This window comes from Leucopleurus acutus (genome assembly GCF_964270905.1).
Source record: "Leucopleurus acutus genome assembly, chromosome: 1".
NCBI lineage: Eukaryota > Metazoa > Chordata > Mammalia > Artiodactyla > Delphinidae > Leucopleurus > Leucopleurus acutus.
Window position 1 is genome coordinate 10,880,841 of NC_139142.1, and position 22,556 is coordinate 10,903,396.

General features: G+C 39.0%; 1 protein-coding gene across 4 annotated transcripts in view; it reads left to right on the forward strand.

Moving 5' to 3' along the window:
• Nucleotides 1–22,009, forward strand: part of BTBD7 (BTB domain containing 7) — an 81,025-nt gene extending 59,016 nt beyond the window's left edge. For 2 of the 4 annotated variants that reach the window (XM_082852812.1, XM_082852813.1), the window contains exons 4-11: nucleotides 286–494; nucleotides 2,414–2,489; nucleotides 5,892–6,052; nucleotides 8,878–9,021; nucleotides 11,637–11,826; nucleotides 12,238–12,416; nucleotides 14,405–14,839; nucleotides 16,745–22,009. In XM_082852812.1, the coding sequence (XP_082708938.1) occupies nucleotides 286–494; nucleotides 2,414–2,489; nucleotides 5,892–6,052; nucleotides 8,878–9,021; nucleotides 11,637–11,826; nucleotides 12,238–12,416; nucleotides 14,405–14,839; nucleotides 16,745–17,560 (2,210 nt within the window). In that variant the 3' untranslated portion in view covers nucleotides 17,561–22,009. Of the gene's footprint in view, nucleotides 1–285; nucleotides 495–2,413; nucleotides 2,490–5,891; nucleotides 6,053–8,877; nucleotides 9,257–11,636; nucleotides 11,827–12,237; nucleotides 12,417–14,404; nucleotides 14,840–16,744 lie in introns of those variants that run through there. The other 2 variants (XM_082852814.1, XM_082852815.1) reach the window with 2 other exon arrangements.
• The last annotated feature ends 547 nt before the right edge of the window (nucleotides 22,010–22,556 follow it).

A 22,556-nucleotide genomic window follows, 5' to 3' on the forward strand; every position in this document is an offset into this window, starting at 1 on the left:
TGTTGAGTTGCACATAGATGTTTATTTTCTTAAACAATTATGAGGGTTCCTTGCCTTTTTCTCTGGATCTGTCTTTATGGAACAGCAGATTCCCTATAGATGTCATAATCTATTATAGTTACCAACTGTTACCCATCCCACCAAGTCTTGGTGATTACCATGAGATTTTATTTATCTCCTTGTTCTTTTTTACCATTGATACTTTTAAGGTTGGTGTCTAACACACTGATGTTCAATAAGTAATATTTATGATTAATCTCAAGAAGTATTTGCCTTCTCTTTTAGGCTGTGAGGATATCATTGCTGAAAGCATCTCATTAGATACCTTAATTGCCATCCTCAAGTGGAGCTCTCATCCATATGGCTCTAAATGGGTACACCGACAAGCTTTACATTTCCTCTGTGAGGAATTTTCCCAGGTCATGACTTCGGATGTTTTTTATGAACTCAGCAAAGACCATCTGCTTACTGCTATCCAGTCTGACTACCTACAGGTAATCATTTATACACCTCTCAAATTCATTGTCATTCATAGGTGCACCAAGAAACCCATCTGTACTCTGTTACTCTCCCATCTAGGGAGATCAGCCCACCCAGGAATACCCTCTTCATATTTGTGCAGCCACAACCTTCTAGCTCTCTGGCCCTTTGTGCACTCTGCCGCCATGATTCAGCATTGTGAACCGGCCCAGGTCCTAACCAACCACACCAAAGGGGTTGTGACAGTAGGCAAAAGGCAAGGTCAGAAGCATATCCCAATGGTGATTCTCTTGGCTTCTGTTAATAATAGATTCACTGTAACAGTTTCGTTTATTTGGTGAAGTATCAGAAGATAGTTAGTTTAAGCAGCACAAAGTAAGAATAATACTCAATTTCTGACCTACTCAAATGCTTATAAAAACTCAATGTGTGTATCCTGCTGAAGTATAATAATGTTTTCAACTACTTATTTTTAGTCAGAAGTACTTTTAAGCAAATTCTTGTGCCCTTGACTTATATGTCCTTCATAATTAGGTAATTTAAACTAACAATAGATTTAAAATATTGTAAAAAAATACTTTCAGGTAGAATATGTTCAAGCTTTTTTTTTTCTTTTTTTTTCTTTTTGCATTGGCTGTATGAATTTTATGCTAGAAACTGTACAACAGTTTTAATGTTATGAAGTCATAAACTCATTGAGCCATTTCCTGTTTCTTTGTATTTGTACCAGAAAAATTATGAAATGCTTCCATCTCAGTCAGAAATGAAGATTTAAAAAATCCATTTAGCATCTGTGTTTTTCCTTCATATATTGCTTTGATTGCAGTACAAATGTTGTCATAATTGCTTTTGATTTATTTAGTATCTGTGTTCATTAACCTTATTTCACTGTCCTGAAGCAGACATTATGGGAGTTAGGATTTGTCAGTTCTCTCAATTATTGTTTTTAGAAGCTTTGCATTTCTTCTTAGAAAGTAAAAACCTTGGACAGCAGCCTAGATTTTGCCCTCAGATTTTAAAAAAAGTACAAAAGAGGGGCTTCCCTCGTGGCACAGTGCATAAGAATCTGCCTGCCAATGCAGGGGACACAGGTTCAAGCCCTAGTCTGGGAACATCCCACATGCCGCGGAACAACTGAGCCTGTGCGCCACAGCTACTGAGCCTGCACTCTAGAGCCCTCAAGCCACAACTACTGAGCCTGTACTCTAGAGCCCACGAGCCACAACTACTGAGCCCACGCGCCACAACTATGGAGCCTGCGCGCCTAGAGCCCATGCTCTGCAACAAGAGAAACCACTGCAATGAGAAGCCCGTGCACTGAAATGAAGAGTAACCCCCACTCGCTGCAACTAGAGAAAGCCCGCACACAGCAATGAAGGCCCAACACAGCCAAAAAAAAAAAAGTACAAAAGAATGAGGGGCACATTGCCATTTCACAGACAGTGCTTGAAGGGTCCTTCGCCATTCAGTAGCATACTTTGTGGAGATTGTAGAGTCTTCTGCCAAAACAAGTTGCCATACTTGTTTTTTTCTGCTCCTGCAGGAGATAGCGGTCACACTGTATCCTTACACTTTTACTTTCATCTGTTTATCTCCGTATTGTCCCCAAAAGAATTTAAGCCAGCTGTATCGAAGGCATATAGTAAGGTAAATTTAAAACAGGGGAAGAAAACAGGAAAAGAAAAAATAACGATGGAAATAAGAATAAAAATTTAGTTAGAGCCAAGAGTGAGGTTACTGGACAAAACACACGTCATTCGGTCCTGTGTATTTGCTGCTGATACACTACAGGTTTAGCTCAGGCATTGGAAACAGCCAGTGAAGCGTGACAAGTTGCACGTTGTATTTACTTTATGACCTAGGAAGAGTCATTAATGAGATTAACCGTCTATCTGATTGCACTAAGATAAATGTAAACCGTTTTTTATTATAGGCAAGTGAACAAGATATCCTTAAATATCTGATTAAATGGGGTGAACATCAGTTAATGAAGAGAATAGCAGACAGAGGTAAGCTCAGAAAACTAGCTTGCAGCTGTAAGCTTTTCCTGGAAGTTACTGAAGTGCATGCCGCGCATCAGTCTTTTGACGGTTGCCACTGTTGCCTGGTGAAAACAAATTTTTACAATCAGTAGAATCCTTTAGTGGAAAGGGTATACTTTATTAGAAATAAATATACCAGAAAATTTAATTTTGCAACTTTAAAGCGATACTCTTAATGTTATCTTTCTATGTGTTTAATAATATATGTTCACTGATTTATGAAAGTATTAGAGTGAAATTTTTCATTTAATTAAAGTGTTACAAAAGCATGTCGTTGATGAAAATGTGCTAGAATTAGATAGTGGTGATAGGTGCGCAACATTCTAAATGTACTAGAAGCCCCACTAAGTTGTACACTTTAAGATGGTTAAAATGGTGAGTTTTATGTTATGTGAATTTTACCTCAAGGAAAAAAAATATATATGACTACCCAAAGAGAGTATATTTGTTGTTTATTTTAAATTTTTGTGGAAGGTAAAGGAGAAATAATCCTTTTGAATGGCCTCCAGCTGGGGATACTGCAGAAGAGATAGAAGCATCATATGTAGCTTATGATTTTAACTAAACTTTGGAAGCTTATGATTCTATAGCAGTCTTATATTTATAGCTAGGGTTAGCCCACCCACCTGTGCTCCTTCTTTCATAGAATATTGTGTTCCTCTAGGTAGCGAACTCAAATCAAAATATTAGAAAAATTAAATGCAGGTTTCCCTTTCCTGTCATTTTCAACAGCTTTATATAAATATAATTTACATACCATAAAGTTCACCTTTTTAAAGTGTTCAAGTCAGTGTTTTTTAGTACACTTACAGAGTTGTTCTGCCCACATTTTAAAATATATTTTAAAAAATCAAGCTAGGGCTTCCCTGGTGGCGCAGTGGTTGAGAGTCCGCCTGCTGATGCAGGGGACACGGGTTCGTGCCCCGGTCCGGGAAGATGACACGTGCCGCGGAACGGCTGAGCCCATGAGCCATGGCCGCTGAGCCTGCGCGTCTGGAGCCTGTGCTCCGCAACGGGAGAGGCCACAACAGTGAGAGGCCCGCGTACCGCCAAAAAAAAAAAATCAAGCTAAACCTGCCTTCAAATCTTTTTATAGTGTCCCTTTAATATACTACCTAAGCACTAGGGAACAAAAGCAGTCCTCCTATCTTATTTCTCCTAATTTATCTTTTGCTAAAAGCCTTTAGCAATTTCAGATTTGAAATTTTTTAAATACAAAAACCACTACTTTTAATTTGGGACATTTTTGTAATGCCATTATACAGTCTATCCTTATTTGCAGATTCTATATTTTCACATTCACCTACTTGCTAAAATTTATTTGTGATCCCCAAATCAGTACTCATGACACTTGCATGTTCACTTGCAGAGATGTGCAGAGTGACACAAAATTTGAGTCATACGTTTCCAGCTTAAGGTAGAACAGAGTGACACTCTGCCGTCTTATTTCAGCTCTCAAAGCAGTGTCCTTTTCATAATCTTTTTAGTGCCGTGTTTTTCACATCTTTATGGGATTTTCTGGTGATCCCAGGGTCTAAAATGGCCTCCTAGTGTAATGCTTAGTACTGTTTGGTGTTCCTAAGTCCAAGAATGCTGTGATGTGCCTTGTGGAGAAAATATATGTGTTGATAAGCATAGTTCAGGCATGAGTTACAGTGCTGTTGGCTGTGAGTTCATTGTTAGTGAATCAACAATATGTACTAATATGGTGTATTTAAACAGAAACACACATAAAACAAGGTTATGTCTTGACTGGTTAACAAAACTAATGTGACCAGACGCTCACAGGGACCTAACCCTGTGTTTCCCTAAGGAGCAGTGGTTCAGTGTTCACTAACTGTGGTGGCTTTAGAGAACAAAACCACCCCAGATAACAAGAGTTGACTGTATATAATGCTACATAATCATCATAGGCTTGTTCGTTGATGTAAGGCTGGTAATGATGAAATGTCATATTTATTTTGAGCAGATAATGAACATCCTTGATAAAATTTCCCTTAAAAAACAGTGGGTTTGGGCCTCCCTGGTGGCGCAGTGGTTGAGAATCCGCCTGCCGATGCAGGGGATACGGGTTCGTGCCCCGGTCCGGGAAGATCCCACGTGCCGCGGAGCGGCTGGGCCCGTGAGCCATGGCCGCTGAGCCTGCGCGTCCAGAGCCTGCGCGTCCGGAGCCTGTGCTTGGAAGGCTCTTTCACAGGGATGAGGAGGACGCTGCACCAACCAGGGTGCCCTTTGTTTCAGTCCCCTTCATACATAAGGTTTCTGCCCTTACGTGTTACATATTTGGGAATTTCTTGTAATATTTCATTTGAAACCAGGACACCAGTACTTTGAGAAAAAATTTCTTTTGAAAAGCAGTGTCTTTTACAAGTACTGAAGCCAAAGCATAGCAAGACAAGAGAAAACAAACCCCTGTTTTTCACACACGTGCAATAATTTTACTTTGAATGACTCCAAAAATATCTTACCCTCTCAAAAAACAATATCTCTTTATCTACCACGTGATTTAAGGGAAATACCAGTTTGCCTGTAGTGTTTGCAAAAAATCCAGCATTTATATTTGTGAATGATAAAGATCTTATTTTTTTAAGGAAGAAAAATATACAGCCCCCTGGTTTAAAGATATAATTAAAAATTCCCCAAATATGAAATTTCCTTCCCACCTCAATATCAAAAGCATATATATACACTTCAGATTTCCCCCTTTCACTAATACTCAATGAAGAAAACATTTTATTCTCTGCTCTGGACAGTGGTATTACACGTCAGATGTCAAAAGGTTCACTTTTATGCATTAACATTCCCATATTACGAAAATTTAGGAGACTCATAAAATTCTTAAAGTTAAATAGAGTGTACATTAGGTTTTGCTGCTTTAAGATACCAGGTGATATAATTTTGGAATCTCGTTACATTGCTGTTAAACATACATAGTAACCTGATGAGCATCCTGATAACCTACAGTGATCAGAAGTAACATTTGGCCTGCATTGCCCTTATTGTACTTTTTAAAAAACTGGTCACCAAAGTGAGAAACCTTAAGAGAAAGCCCTTGGTCAAACTAGATTTTAATAGATTGTCGTTTTTTCTCCTTTGAGTTAGTATATGGAAAAGCATTCTGTATTCTTTAATGCAGAACAATCATAAAGAATGTTATTGTACTGTTGACACCATGCTCTTTTCTTTGTCTGAGAGTATCGCTATTATGAAAACTTCTTAAGACATAAAAATAATTTACTTATAACGCTTTTTAAAGCAGATATACTTAATATAAAGAGTGTTACTGAAAGTGTACCAGAGAAGAAAGCAAGCCTTTCTCTGAAAATCTGGATTTGGTTGGAGACTCCTCATTTTCTGTCTCTGTCGTAGAGCCAAACTTACTGAGTGGCACTGCTCATAGTGTGAACAAGAGAGGTGTAAAAAGACGAGACCTGGACATCGAAGAGCTTAGAGAGATCCTTTCTTCTCTCTTACCTTTTGTGCGAATTGAACATATTTTACCTATAAACAGTGAAGTCCTAAGTGATGCAGTAAGTGTCTTTCTTCATTTATCCCTTTCATGAAAAGAAAGTGTCTTTTTTAAAAATCATTGTAAATAATTTCTACTAATGGAGTATCATGAAACTAAATTCCATGAGGACAGAGACAGATGTCTGTTTTGTACTGTATCGTGTCCCCAGTGTCTGGCACATGGCACAAATAAATGTTTGGTGGATGAGAGTTGAGTGGATATGTCAGTCTTACTTTTGCAAGAGGATAGTTTCTAGTGGAGTTGATCCAGCCATTTATCAGTGTAGATCAAGTAGGAAAGGGTAGAAATTACCTTTGGAGACTCTTTAAGAATAGCAGTAAATCAGAGAGCAGGAGAGAAGGAGATTAGTTCATTGTAAAAGGGATGAATCTTATAATTGTATTTCAGGTAAAAATTAATGGAGCTGACTGATTGTTACTTTCAAAATTTTTTAAGTGAATTTTTTAGACTGTAAGAATTGCTGTAATTAATGGATGGGAAAAATAAATATTCTTCACATAAAGTTTATAACTTTAATATGATGTTGTAAACAACATAATAGTTTATTATTCAACTGCACAGAAACATTATAAAAGTCATCTGGAAAAAAACTGATAAGAATTCTTTTCTCTAAAAAGAACATAATTAAGGAGGGATAACTCTTCCATAATGTAAAGTATATTTTAAAACTCTGTTAATCTGTGGTGCTAGCATAATAGAGAAGACAAAATAGCCCAGAAAAAGATCCTGATTAATATAAGAATTAAACATATAATAAGCAAGCTATCACAAATCACTGCAGTACTATACTAACCCATCAGTGGGAGAGGGAAGAAGTGTGCTTAAAGTTAAACCCTCATTTCACTTGCACACAAAATTAATCCCTGTTAGATTGAAGAATTAAATATTAAGTTGAAATATGGAAAAACTAGAAGAAAATAATTAAATATTTATGGACTCTCTGATTAGAAAAATGTTCAGTCTCACTAGTCATCACACACACACCAAAGAAAGCAAAATAAAACAGTAAGTTATCGTTTTTTTACCTATTAGGTCACTGATTTTTGAAATAATATTACTGTTCCATAGGGGAGATATAGCTGGTACATTGGTAGCATCATCATTAAATTTTGGGAAATAGCCTAAATATCTAATAACAGGGAAAATAAATTACAGCACGACTCCTTGACAGAATATTTTGCTGCCTGCCCTGACCAATGGTTGTAAAGACTAATATAGCAACATAATAATGGAATATAATTTTAGAAAGAAGGATAAAAAAATGTAGGGTGTTTTTTACTTTTTTTTTAACATCTTTATTGGAGTATAATTGCTTTACAATGGTGTGTTAGTTTCTGCTGTGTAACAAAGTGAATCAGCTACACATATACATGTATCCCCATATCCCCTCCCTCTTGCATCTCCCTCCCACCCTCCCTATCCCACCCCTCTAGGTGGTCACAAAGCACCAAGCTGATCTCCCTGTGCTATGTGGCTGCTTCCCACTAGCTATCTGTTTTACATTTGGTAGTGTTTATATGTCCATATATATACTACCACTCTCTCACTTTGTCCCAGCTTACCCTTCGCCCTCCCCGTGTCCTCAAGTCCATTCTCTAGTAGGTCTGTGTCTTTATTCCCGTCCTGCCCCTAGGTTCTTCATGACCATGTTTTTTTCTTTTTTAGATTCCATGTATATGTGTTAGCATACAAAAAATGTGTATTTTTATGTATTCTAAAATTTAGTTAGGTAAAAATTCATTTGAAAAAGACTGGAAGGAAATATATCAACATTATTACAGTTGTAACAGATTAGAGTTGTGGGGTTTTTTTCCTATTTTCAAAATATGTCTATTGCTATATTTTAATTCAACATGATTTTAATGCAGCAATTAGACATTTATTATATTTAACAAGAATAATATTAAAGAAACAGTGTTTGGTTTTGTTTAAAACCTGGGACCCAAACCAAATTGATCCCTGAATTTGGTTTAGAAAAAAATTTTAGAACTTTTGTTTAATAGACTTAGAAAATATATATCTCTGCTCTGAATCCCCTGCCTAACACATAGCAAGTCCCCAGTAAAAGTTCGCTAATAATGGCTGTTAACCATAACGCTCTTTCAGTGTATGCTAAGCACTGTGCCAGGCGCTGCTTATCTTCCTTACCTTCATTTACTCTTCACAGTCACCTCATGGGCTATAAGGACTTGATTTATAGTCTCCTAGCATAGATGTGGGAACAACAGGGCCACCACATTTAGTTAGTCGTGCAGTGTCCCATCTCCAGGGCTACCTAGGGGCCCTTAAGGTGAGGCCCAGGTAAAAGGAGATGTCCATGGTCATGTGGCTGTTAAATGGAGAGTTAGGGTTTGAGCCAAGTTCTCCTTCCCTTAGAGCCCCTGCCGCTAATCACCGTGCAGACTGTCCATCCTTGTACTGTAGATACAGGCCCAGGAATGTGCTTGTTTTGTCTTGAGGAGGGTAAGGTGGGGAGGAATCAGTTCCCAGATGAGTAAGGAAAAAAACAAATTGGTTCTCATTAAGAGTTCTGAAAGTTAGTCTGACTCATTATATTTTTAATTAGTACAGCTCTTGTTTTTAAAACATCATTCCTCTATGTAGAGAAAAATGGAAAATTGTAGTACCTTTTTATGGCTTGCTGAATCCTTTAAATATTATTGAACATTTGAAGTATTTTTAAATTTCACATATATTCCTAAATTTGTATTTAAATGCTAAAGTTCAAACATTTTGATTTACAGGTATAATTATTTTTATCTTTGTCATATTGTGGTGCTACACAAATCTCTGTTTCTCAAAAAAAAATTTTTTTCTTTCAAGATGAAAAGAGGCTTGATTAGTACTCCTCCATCAGATATGCTTCCTACAACAGAAGGTGGAAAGTCAAATGCCTGGTTACGGCAAAAAAATGCTGGAATATATGTTCGTCCTCGACTGTTCTCTCCCTATGTAGAAGAAGCAAAGGTAATAAAAACCATTTTAAGATGTTAGACTACTTTGTTACACACTATAAACACAAAGACGTTTATTGTGGTATCACTTAAATATTTGGAAATAGCCTAAATGTCCAATAATAGGGAAAGTGAAAGTAAATTCTAGTTTGACTGCTCACCAAAGGAGTTTTCCAAATGTTGAGTTATCAAGCATGTTTTTATTTTTATAACTTAGGTCATATTAAATTGCATTTTACATTTTTCTCATCAGTTTTTCTTGCAAACTGTTAGCTTGGAAAAAAATTTTCATTTTAATGAAATGGTCATCAGTATTTTGTGATCTTCAGGGTGGGAGAAATGTTTGAAAGAAGATTGCATACATATTTTCTTCCTTTTGTAAACTAAAGAAATGCCATGACTTCTTGTAACATATTTTTGTAGTGGCTGCTGGAAATTGTGTTTAGTTTTGGAATAAGTATACAAACTAAGACAAAATTTTAGGCCTATTAAGTAAAAAGTTGGCATTATGTATATTATAACATAAAGAACTCGCCACGTAAATATGGTAATGGAAAATGAAATACTGCAATTTTTATTAGAAATGTTCAGCTATAAGATCTTTGGGGTGACCTTTTGAGGAACTGACAGTCTTTGAAAGTCAGAAATCACCAGTAAGCTTAATGAAATGAATTAACAGGCAAAACAATGTGTTTGGGTATAGAAACATAGTTATCTTAAAATTTTTCTCATTTTTATTGTTGGAGTCCCTAGTTTAAGAAATGTCTATGAAAGGATTTTTGAGAGGTTTATTTTATTGAATAGGTTGATAATCTATCCCTTATTGAGTAGTTGACACTTTTTTTTTCCAGTTTACCAATTTTATTTTATTTTTAACTAATTTGTATTGGAGTATAGTTGATTTACAATGCTGTGGTAGTTCCTGCTGTACAGCAAAGTGAATCAGTTATACGTATGTCCACTCTTTTTATTTATTTATTATTTTTATTTTTTTGCTACACCGCACGACACACAGGATCTTAGTTCCCCGACCAGGAATTGAACTCGTGCCCCCTGCATTGGAAGCACAAAGTCTTAACCACTGGACTGCCAGAGAAGTCCCTATCCACTCTTGTTTAGGTTCTCTTCCCATATGTCACTGCAGAGTTATTGAATAGAGTTCCTGGTAGCATACAGTAGGTTCTTATTAGTTGTCTGTTTTATATATAGTAGTGTGTATATGCCAGTCCCAATCTCCCAATTTATCCCTCCCCCCCACCCCGAGTAGCTGACACTTTAAATAGTTGTAAAACAGAGGAAAAAAGCAGAATGGTTGGGTCTGGTCTTTCTGAAGTAAGTTCAATGATTAAAGTCACTCAGGCAGCTGAGGCCTCTTAGAAGGTTGAGTCTGGTGATAAAAGGCCCGTAATAATCTAGATCACCCTTCCTTCTGCTCTGTCTCAAAATGGAGCAGCAGTAAGCTGATCAGACAGTCCTCCTGTACCCATGCATAAGCAGAAAAATGCCCCCAGTAAATGTGGAAAATGTTTTTACGTGATGCCATTTTGACCGTTCTGCAGTTTGTTGAGATAGATTCATCTGAAACTTACTTAACAATTAGGTTTATGTATAGGTCTGTTGAATTTAATATCAGTCTTTAATATTTTATATTTTGAGCATTTCTTGTTGGCTCTGATATTTATATACCTTGTTGTATATACATACATATTTATATACATATATACATTGTTTTCTTTAGAGTAACTTTATGTATAAGTTATTTCTGATTAATTTTATATCCCTTCTTCAAATTTCAAATACTTCAATTAAAAGCAGATTTTTCAGGCTTCCCTGGTGGCGCAGTGGTTAAGAATCTGCCTGCCAATGTAGGGGACACAAGTTCGAGCCCTGGTCCAGGAAGATCCCACGTGCCTCGGAGCAATAAGCCCTTGCACCACAACTACTAAGCCTGTGCTCTAGAGCCCGTGAGCCACAACTATTGAGCCCGCATGCCTAGAGCCCGTGCTCCACAACAAGAGAAGACACTGCAATGAGAAGCCCATGCACCACAACAAAGAGTAGCCCCCGCTCGCCGCAACTAGAGAAAGCCCGTGCATAGCAACGAAGACCCAATGTAGAAAAAAATAAATAAAAGTAAATTAAAAAAAAAAAAAAAAGCTGATTTTTCAGAAAATGATTCTTTCTTTTCAAAGATGCTCCAAAAAGGTCCTTTAAAAATTAAAGAGGTAGGGCTTTCCTGGTGGCACAGTGGTTGAGAGTCCGCCTGCCGATGCAGGGGATGCGGGTTTGTGCCCCGGTCCGGGAAGATCGCACATGCTGCGGAACGGCTGGGCCCGTGAGCCATGGCCGCTGAGCCTGCGCGTCCAGAGCCTGTGCTCCGCAACGGGAGAGGCCACAGCAGTGAGAGGCCTGCGTACCGCAACAAAACAAAACAAAAAAAATTAAAGAGGTAGGAAAAAATTAAAGAGATTAGGGTACTTTTTCCTTTCACCACTAATTTTAAGCTTCATACACTGGAAACAATAAATTAATTCCCTTTTTATATGATGATGGCGGTAATCTTTCTCTAAATGTGATTTAGCAGAGGTGTAAGGCTGACTAATTCTGTTAATACTGAATTGTTTTCAGTCAGTGCTAGACGAGATGATGGTGGAACAAACAGATCTTGTGCGTTTGAGAATGGTTAGAATGTCCAATGTGCCAGACACACTTTACATGGTCAATAATGCCGTGCCACAGTGCTGTCACGTGATCAGCCACCAGCAGATCAGCAGTAACCAGTCAAGCCCTCCTTCGGTTGTAGCAAATGAAATCCCAGGTAAGGCAGTAACCTTGTTTCAGGCATTATATTTAAATGAATGATCATATTTTGGATAGTCAGGGCTTAAAAAATTATTTGAATTAAAGAATGAATATATTTAAAAGACTTTTGAAATATCCTGAGATCCAGACGAGAATATATGCAAGTAAAATTTTATTTGGGCTGTGAACTAATAATGCAGTTCAGGAGCTGTTTGGTATTACCAAGAGCCTTTTGGACACAGTGAAATTTTAAAACCTTAAAAAATAATTAGAAGTATATAAATTACTATCTTTCCAGGATATTAAAATACTATCAAAAATTTATGAGAAGATTCTGTTGCAAAACACATGCTTTTTTCTTGCATTCAACAGGTGGTCTTTTGTGTAGCTCAGGTATTGTGCCTACAAACTATTTCTCTTCTTCCAGTTCCTCGTCTCCTCATTATGAAAGACATGGTCAGACGTCTGCAGGAGCTACGACACACTGAGCAGGTGCAGAGAGCCTACGCACTTAACTGTGGGGAAGGCGCCACAGTAAGCTATGAAATTCAGATTCGAGTATTGAGAGAGTTCGGGCTTGCAGATGCTGCTGCAGAGCTCTTGCAGGTGGGAAACGGCACTAAACCATTTAAAATAGGGAGCCTTGTGTTAGATTGTCAGTTATTATTAATAATGAAAATATTATGGTATTCTTTTGGATTTTGTGATGTTGTGTTATATGTCATATTTTAAAATTTGCAATTTGTGATTTCTAATTCTAAATATTCAATTTTTTATACTTGAAAAAAGATTAAAATATAAGGAGCCTTGACTGTCACTCAGGCAGTATTTTACATATCCCAAGGAGCCCTTGTAGCATGTCTTTTTCTTTGTACGTGCTCTTTGACTGTCCCTGGTGTCTTGGATGACCTGAAAGCCCCCAGTGAGAGGCAGTGTGGTAGAGTGGACAGGGCACAGTCTCTGGAGTGAGAACTGGGTTTATATCCTGGCTCTGCTGCTTACCAATTAGTTAACTTGGAGCAAGTTATTTAACCACTCTGTGCATCAGTTTCCTTACCTGTAAAATGAATTGTTGTGAAGATAAGAGCTGCTGTATGTAAAGCAACTATGCCTCTTGTATATATTAAGCACATAAATGCTAACTGCTAAAGGTTCATGGTGTGTATGCCCAAGAGAAGTGGAAGAGAAAGTAGAAAATTCTGACCTTCCTCGCTTTCTGTCCCTGGTTTGGTCACTAGGTATCAGGTTTATCCTACTACATACTTAACAGACCTTCCATATGCCCCTCTTTTTCCCTCTCTCCTCCCCTTTATTATAAGAATTTTTTTTTTGCATGATGGTTCAAACCCTATAAGCATGCGAATCAAGGAATGAGTGCTTTTTATTTTTTTTTAACTAGCACGAAGAAACCCATTTCTAGTAATTATTTGGTACAAAAAGCAGTAGCATTTTTGTATAAAATGTGTAAAGTAGTCTTCACAGCAACTAAAGTAGAACCTAAAATAAAATTTAATTTCATCTGGTCAAGTGATTGAATTGTTTTCTTGCCACTAACTGCAAACCACTTTAGCCTGAGTTTTCAAAGGGGAACATGGTATGGTGGCCTTAGGCAAGGAGCAGTCCATTTTTAGGTTCTTTTTTTTTTTCCACCATTTTTAGGTTCTTGATTTTCAATTTTTACTGTGGTTTCCATCTCTAAAACAGGCTTGTTTTCTGTTCATTTCTATTCTCTTTGCCATTCTAAATTGTATCTTAATTTGATCTCTTAAATTGTGTAAGTTTTACAATTTAAGAATTTCCATATAGTGTTTATCAAAATATTAATCAAACTTACTTCTATATAATAGGTAAGGAATAGTATTTTGTAGTTTTTATTTCAGACTGAAAGTGTACAGATGTTTTGCCAGAAAGTTCTAGAATCCTCACTTATATGCCTTTTCCTCCTTTTTAAAAATTTTTTAATTTTTTTAATTTTTTAAACATCTTTATTGGAGTATAATTGCTTTACAATGGTGTGTTAGTTCCTCCTTTTTATTTATTTATTTTTTTATTTTTTTGGCGGTACGCGGGCCTCTCACTATTGTGGCCTCTCCCGTTGCGGAGCACAGTCTCTGTACACGCAGGCTCAGTGGCCATGGCTCATGGGCCCAGCTGCTCCACGGCACGTGGGACCTTCCCGGACCGGGGCACGAACCCGTGTCCCCTGCATCGGCAGGCAGACTTTCAACCACTGCGCCACCAGGGAAGCCCCCTCCTTTTGTTTTTAATGTTAATTTTATTTTCTTAGCAAAGACATATTTGCATTAGGTTTTATTTCCTGTTTTTGATTATCACATAATCTTGCAAGAGATTACTGACCTGCTTTCTGGAGTATTCAGTTACACTGCTCTCCTTGATAGCTGCTGCGCTCTACCCTTTTATACTGTTTTTGAGGTAATTTTTCCTTGGGCTTCTGGCCTAGAAAAGTCTGTTGTACCTTTTACTGTTGCTGAATGTGGTTTTCCTAGGTACTCGCTTAACTCAGCCTGTAAATTTCTGTCCAGGAAATCTGCTAACAAATATCCTACCTTGTTTACTCCCCCATTCTTTCTTAGAATCCTCACAAGTTCTTTCCTGATGAACGTTTTGGAGATGAAAGTCCACTCTTGACAATGAGGCAGTCTGGGAGATGTCGAGTTAGCAGTAACCCCGCTGCAGAAACCGTGTTTACAGATCCGGACTCTTTTGTGGCCTTCCATCCACCCTTGCCACCTCCACCACCGCCGTACCACCCCCCAGCTACCCCAGTCCATCACCACCTCAAAGCGGGCTGGAGACAAAGACCTCCCAGCCAACACCCTTCACGTTCGTTCTCTTATCCCTGTAATCATTCACTGTTTCACTCCAGAGCAGCTCCTAAAGCAGTGGCCCCTCCAGTCTGTTTGCCAGGTGTTCAAGCAGCAGGACCTGACTGTCCCGGCACCACAGGGCTGGGGAGACAGACGGTAGCCGCCGCCACCTCAGCAGCAGTAGTATCTGAGAGACAAGTGGTAAGTTTGCATCTCAGTAACCTACCTAAAATTACAAGCTTCTGGAATGTTAGAAGCGATTTCCTTGGCCCCTGGGACTCAGCGGTGCCCAGAAGTGTTACTGACAAGCTGAAAGCATAGACTTAAGGGAGTATGGAAAAGGGAGAGAAAAAGAGAGTGCAGGGGGATGAAAAAGGACGGAGAAGAGAGACGAGGTGTTTGCGGTGGGAGTAGGCCAGGGCCTTCCCTTATGTTCGCGTGCAGGTATCCAGAAGGGTGGGGTTACTGGACAATGCAGATGACGTTACCGGTTTCATAGTGTGCTGTTCAAGCACGTGTCAAGAGTCTGGCCCCGACCTCTATACTGTAGAGTCTACTATTCTACCTAAGGCTTTGTTGGGGCAGGAAGGGGAAGCTACTTGTAGCTGAGTATACCATCGGGAACAATGTGGCAGAAGACTCCTCATTCATAAAATGGGCAGAAAATTAACCCGCATGCATGTCTCTGCCTCTAGCAAGCTATTCCATCAGAACACTCATTTGACTGGAAATCACAGTCGCTAGCGCTAGTAGGTAGTAAATTAAGCAAGAATTCTTTGCTTGATCTTGCACTGCATTAGAGGCTGAATTTCTGTTTTATATAATACATTTGGAAAAAAAACAGTGGTGATTTTTAAGTCTGCCTGCTTAGTCACATACTGTTAATAGTGTTCAATATAGAGAAGAACAAAAGATACATATATTAGTTAAGGGAATCTTCATTAAAAGATGGCCTTTTGGAAGCTGTGGACTAGTGTACGCCTTGGGTCACATTATGGTCCCTCCTCACCTTATACCCTTCTATCCGCTTTCCCTGCTGTCCCCCCGAACCCCTCCAAAAAGAAGAAACAGCAAAGATTGATAGTGTTGAATAAACCAAATTCCCATCTTATTGGCCTGGCCCTCAGTTCTACAGTTACAAAAGTTCTACTACTGTATATTTTATTTATTTATTTATTTATTTATTATAAATTTATTTATTTATTCTTGGCTGCGTTGGGTCTTCGTTGCTGCACATGGGCTTTCTCTAGTGGCGGCGAGCAGGGGCTACTTTTCGTTGCGGTGCACAGGCTTCTCATCGCAGTGGCTTCTCTTGTTGCGGAGCACGGGCTCTAGGCGCATGGGCTTCAGTAGTTGTGGCTCGCGGGTTCTAGAGTGCAGGCTCAGTAGTTGTGGTGCGCGGGCTTAGTTGCTCCGCAGCATGTGGGATCTTCCTGGAACAGGGATCGAACCCGTGTCCCCTGTATTGGCAGGCAGATTCTTAGCCGCTGCGCCACCAGGGAAGTCCTACTTTATATTTTAATTAAAACTCCCGTCAAAGGTGTTTTATCTGTATGTTCATTATAGTCTTGATTATAATAATGAAAAATTGGAAACAACCTTAAGGTCCAACAGTGGAAGAATGGTTAAGAAGTCATGCCTCATCAATACAGTGGAGAACAGTATGCAGTAATTTAAATAGTATTAATGGCAGTGTTATATATGCACTAAATTTTATGAAAATATGTGTGCAAAATATAAAAGGTGAGAGAACTGCTTCAAAATGCTAATAACAATGGTTATCTCAAGTAGGGAAGTTTAGGGTTTTTGTGGGGGTTTTGCCTTATAGCTTTCTATATTTTTATCATTTTAAAAATAAGCAGGGGAATTCCCTGATGGTCCATGGAATCCAGGTTAGGACTCCACGCTTCCACTGCCGGGGGCCTGGGTTCGATCCCTGATCGGGGAGCTAAGATCCCACAAGCTGCGTGGCACAGCCAAAAAAAAAAAAAAAAGCATGTATTATTTTTCTAATGAGGAAACAAAAATCAGTGAACATCATTTGAAAAAGAGGGAGTCTTGGGCCATTTTCTTTTAACCCTCCCCCTGTTTTGTTTCTGTTTGCAGTGTACACAACCTGTGCTAAATGATCTAATGCCAGATATCGCCATGGGAGTGTCCACACTGTCACTCAAGGACAGGAGGCTTCCCGAACTTGCTGTAGACACAGAATTAAGCCAGTCAGTTTCTGAAGTAGGACCAGGGCCCCCCCAGCATCTATCGTGTATTCCACAGAGGCATACACACACATCTCGAAAGAAACACACACTAGAGCAAAAACCAGACACTCGAGAAAATCAGCAGGAATATCCAGATTTCTATGACTTCTCGAACGCTGCTTGTAGACCATCTACTCCGGCTCCTGGCAGACGCAGCCCTTCCCCTCCGCAAGGTGGATATTTTGGTCCCGATTTGTATAGCCACAATAAGGCATCACCAAGTGGCTTAAAGTCAGCCTACCTACCTGGCCAGACCTCTCCTAAAAAGCAGGAAGAAGCTAGGAGAGAATATCCACTTTCCCCTGATGGGCATCTGCACAGACAAAAGAATGAGCCGGTACACCTCGATGTTGTTGAGCAGCCTCCCCAGCGGTCGGACTTTCCTTTGGCAGCCCCAGAAAATGCCGGCAACGGTCCAGCCCATGTCAGGGGGCGAACAGCAGTGGAAACTGACTTGACTTTTGGGCTGACTCCTAACAGACCTTCACATTCTGCATGTAGCTCTGAAGCTCCAGAAGAGAGATCTGGTAGAAGACTGGCAGACAGCGAGTCCTTGGGCCATGGAGCTCCGCGAAATACAGATTTGGAAAGGGAAGATTCAATCAGCAGAGGAAGGAGGTCACCAAGCAAGCCAGACTTCCTCTACAAAAAGTCTGCCCTTTGAGAGCAACCTCCAAGTCGTCTGTGCCTGAGATGTGAAACATCCCATTTTATGATGTAACCCAACAACTTAGAGTATTGATGCCAGCCGATAACTCAGTTTCACGTTATTTTATTCTAGTTTTTGTATATACACGTCTATTAGACATGGCATGCTAAGAGGGTTATTCTGAATGCTGCGTCTGTTTTGTGTTGGAACAATTGTGTGGGGGAAGCATTTTTAAGAGCAAGCAAGCTGGCACTTTTTTTTTTTCTCTTTACAAATGATGGAATTTTTTTGCACTTGTACTTTTATCTGTATTGTTTTTATATCAGTATGTTAAACTTTATTGCCACATTTAAAGGACTGTATTTTCATACTTTTTTGCATTTTACCTTTCATCTAGCAATTTCCACGTGCATTGGATTGCACACTAAGATGTATTTTCTTATGAAATAGTTCTGTGTTTATTTTTTAATTATAGAAATTCCAAAGAACAGCACATCAAAATGCTCCTCTCTTTTCAGTAATTGTTTTAGTTCAGAAATCTTCCTGCTCAGTCTTCATAAATCTAACGTCGTACTTTTTAAATGAGTCTTGGGAGCTGGTCTTCATTCCTCCAGCAGGAATCCAGTCAGGATCCTGAAGTTTCCTGGTTCAGTAAAGAACAAGAAGGAGAAAAGCCTTTTGTGTCCAGACTCAAGCTGTTGCTTTATTCACAGTGCAGATGCTGTTAGAATCACTGCAGATTCTGGTAGTGTGGATTAGAGTTTCACTAGATGAGGTTCTAAAGCGATCGGCTTTCCTGGAATCCTAAAGAAGTGGAATTAGCGAAGCAACTTAAGCCTGCCCTGCGGGGTTGCCGGTTCTGAGCTGCGACTCTCCAGATGTCGGGGGAGTGACTGCTTGCTGCCTTCAGTTGTCTTGCTCTCTGTGGGAAAAAAACAAAAGGGCTTCAGCCTTACGGATGTCATTTGGTGTTTGTAAGCAGATATTTTCTCTTAAGTGTTTTTCAAAGTGTGTCTGAATTTTGGTTTCCTTTAAAGAAGTTGTTGTATAATGCATAATGCTTTGTCACCAAAAAAGAAAAAGAAACCTTTTTTTTTTTTCCTTCGGTGAAATACTACATGTCCTACTTGAACTCCACTGGGGACGCTGGTTTGGGATTTTACTGAACCACTGAGCACATGGGATCTTTTAAGATCCTCTCCCTTAGAAGGGCAATGTGTGAGCTAAGGACTGTTTTTTTCTTACTCTCCAATGTAAATACATTAGTATTTGAGTTTTTAAATCACTTCAGCATTATTTGAGCATTCACTTTCTATTTTTACACATACACACACAGCCGTAGCACTTAGGAGAAAAGAGACTTTCTGAACACTCCCTCCCGTGAAGGATGTTGGGAGCCTCTTCTCTGTGTATGTATATATATAAAAAACTCTGAATCACTCACACTCACTCTAAAACTATGCAGGGCTAGGGAGCCTTTACAAGCTACCATATAAATGAATGACATGCACTTTTAAGTAAATAGGTTTCTATTGGGTGTCAAGAACTCTGATTTCTCCCGAAACTGTAGTTTCTCTTACAATCTTTTCCTACTTTTACCCTGTGGATATACACTCAGGAATAATCTGACATTTTAAAAAATCCTAACAGTAGGTAGTCTTAAAGATGGGAACACATCAGTTTGTCTGTCTACACCGGCAAACCGCTGCCACTCGCTCTGCTGCCTGGCTAGTTAGCTGCTGCCCGTACGTCCCTCGATGTCAGCCAAGCTGCACACCGAGCCCCAGATCTCCCAGAGTCAACACCAGGCTACTGTGAGGTCGGCTACACATCGTCCCCTTTGAGGCTCCTTTTTTTAAAGATGAAAAACGTTAGGACTCTGTTCTCATTTTTAGTAGGTTTTTGACTTTATGATAGATGACGGTGTCTTTTGAAGCCAATCTCAGTCTGTCTCTCCTCAGAAACACGAAGTGTTAATTCCATCATATTCCTTAATGTGTATTTATATACATGTGTTGACATGAATTATTTTGATCCAGTTTTAAACTTCTATTCTGAATTCAGACTGTGCTGTGCTGGTACTGCAAAGAAGAGTGAGTAGACATAGTTGGTGGGGGAAATCTTTCTCATCTCCAACCTGTTTTTTTTAAAAATGTTAGACAAGAGCTATTGGTGCCACACATGCATTTTTCTGAAAATTTATTAAATATTCTTTCACGTCCCTAAAATATAATTATAAAAGAAGTGGCCACTGTTCATAGTTTTATTTAATTTATGAAGTTTGCTTTTAATAATTTAGTAGCATACCTGGCTAAACTCTATGTATAGAGAGAAACGCGCTGTGGATCGTGGACTGCTGTGACTTCCAGAAGGGAAACAGATGTGGGTTTAGTGTTAGGGTAGGTGTTAGTGGACTTTTAATGTATCTTGTGAAGTATGGTCAGTAGGGTAGGTTGAATAGCTATGTGCCTCTGGCTTTTGAACCCATCTATTCAGTTTTCTTTAATGCTTACTAAGCATTAAATTCTTTCAGTGCTGTACGAAGAGAAATGTGAAGTCTGAGTAAGATTGCTCTCAGAAATAAACATGTATAATATAAAATTTAGGCCACGGGACCTAGCATTTTACTCGGTGTAGAAATTTCATGAGAACCAAATCTCAACATACCAGATCTCCTCTCGAGGCCATGGACAATCAGGCCATTAGACAATCGCCACCTTTGGTGTCCGCCGTGTCGAGGTTAGCGAATACCAGTTAGAGCCTGGAGCGGAAGGAGAAGATCTACGTTTCTTCAAGATGCTGTTGGTCTGTTTCTTATATTTCTGTTTTAGTTTTGTGATTTTGATTAGTAATTTCAGTTTAGAGTCACCTGTGACTCGTAAGGGAAAAAGATAGCAGCATGAAAGGCAAAAATTATTCCTGAAAAAATCGTTGTTTGAATTTACCATGTACTATACATACTCTTTTTCACACGCCCCTGTAGCTTTTTCTAGGCATGTCCCTAGACCTAATCTCTCCTGACATTTTGGTAACCAGGTAGATTTTAAATGAGTTCTTTTTATTTGAGTCTTTTGGGTTGAACTCTATGAAACTTTGCTTAATTCTTGTTTATGCTTCCTTAAAAAACTGTTCTTTATTGAGTTTTCTTTGGATTTGTTGTCCAAGCTCTAGCAGCAGTGGACCATACGTGTCCCTTTGGGTTTAGGTGATGGTGGAGGGGAAACCGCATATGCAGCAGCAGCAGCAGGGTGCAAAGATGACCCCCACGTGTTGGCAGCAGCGGGACGCAAAGATGATCCCCGCGTGCTGGTCTCTAGAGGTGAAAGATGAACACTTCTCAGTAGCTACTCATCAAAATATGAATTTGCATGTTGAAATCCGCCTTTTAGGGGAAAATGTGTTTCCTGAAACACTTGTAAGATACTGGTTTTGCAATTGTAAGGCATTTATGTTTTTATCTTAGGACTGAACTCAAAGGGAAATGTTTGCCTTTTTTTTTTTTTTAATTATTTGGTTGACCTTCAACTTACTGTTGAAAGTTACTATTAAAGCAGCAGTGATGGGTGCTATTCCCCGTTCTGCAGTGGTTTACTTTGTCTACTAAGGAGTTTACTTTAAAACCTCATTACAGATAACCTTACTAAAAGAATTACCGTCACACACTAAAGTGTATTGTATTATTTCCCATTAACACTGTTGTGCGAACAGTGTTTTATGAAATGTTAAGTTGTCTTTTTGTCCTGTCGATTGCAATAGGTGTTATGTAATTGTTGTATTGGCAAGTTTTTTGATTTTTCTTTTCCTCTAGAGAAGTCTCAGACCATGAGTCAATCTTCCATATTCTGAATATTATAATGCTGTGGCCGTTTCTATAGAAAGATTACTTGCAAGTGTGTGTCTTGAAAATAACTTCTTGTGTCTGTTTGTTTACGTGGGTTCTGTCTAAGAGCTGAAATGAGCTCTGGAAGCTTCATCGTGTACCTGCACGTGACTGTGTATCTGGGTTCCATGGGCACGTGGGACGGAATCCTGCTCTTAGGTGGGGTGGCTGAACGATAAAGATTCCTGAACTCCACTTGCTGTTTGTGTACCACGTCTGTGCATCAGAGAGGTGGTATCTTCTACAACACTGCATTTCTTGTGGTTGTGCTGTTACTGGTATAAAGTCAAGTGCCTTCAATGCTAAAGGCTCAGAAATTTTTCTTAAACTGATTTCATGTCCTATGCAAGTGTTTTCTACAACCTGCATAACCAGTACTTTGTAAAACTTGTTTACGCTTCAAATGTACATAGTGTTTTTTAAAGAAATATATAGTATTTTTATTTAGGTACCTCCAAACTTGAATTCGTCTGTGTGAAGCATTGTAAAATGATACATTTCTCTTTTGAGTATCATTACAGTTGTACAAAGGTTTTCACTGGTTCTATTTTTCTACTGTTACTGACAAGCATGTAACACTGACTTTATCCTACATATAGTTGGCGTTTCAAATAAATGGCTTGGATAGAACCCGCTGAGTTGGATACAGTCTGTTTTAGCAGGTAGCACACAGCCCTCAGTTATAGAAGCAATGTTGTCCCCACCACTAGGTAGAAGTGGGAGGTTTTCTAGGTGGACTTCTCCTCTGTCTCTATGCTTTCAGTTATTCAGAGGCTTTTTAAAAGTATTATGGATTTCTTGGAAATACCATGTTTCATTCGATTCAAGTTCAGAATTTTCTGTGATTTCACTGGGGCATTTCTGAGAGATTTCATTTTACAATTTGAGCAAAAAAGTAACTTGCACAGGGGTCTCCAGAGGAAGTTCAGCATTCCAAACACAGGGACCCAGCAACTGGAATGAATCAGTCACTGGAAGGGCTGTGGTCCGTCGGTGAGAGACCCAAATGCACCCCAAGATTCACAGGCCTCCAAGTGTCAGACACCGGGCTTAGATTCAAACTCAGGGGCGTTAATATTTTTCCCTTTGAAAGGGAAATGGAGTCATGATCTAGAGTCTAGTTTTCCAAAA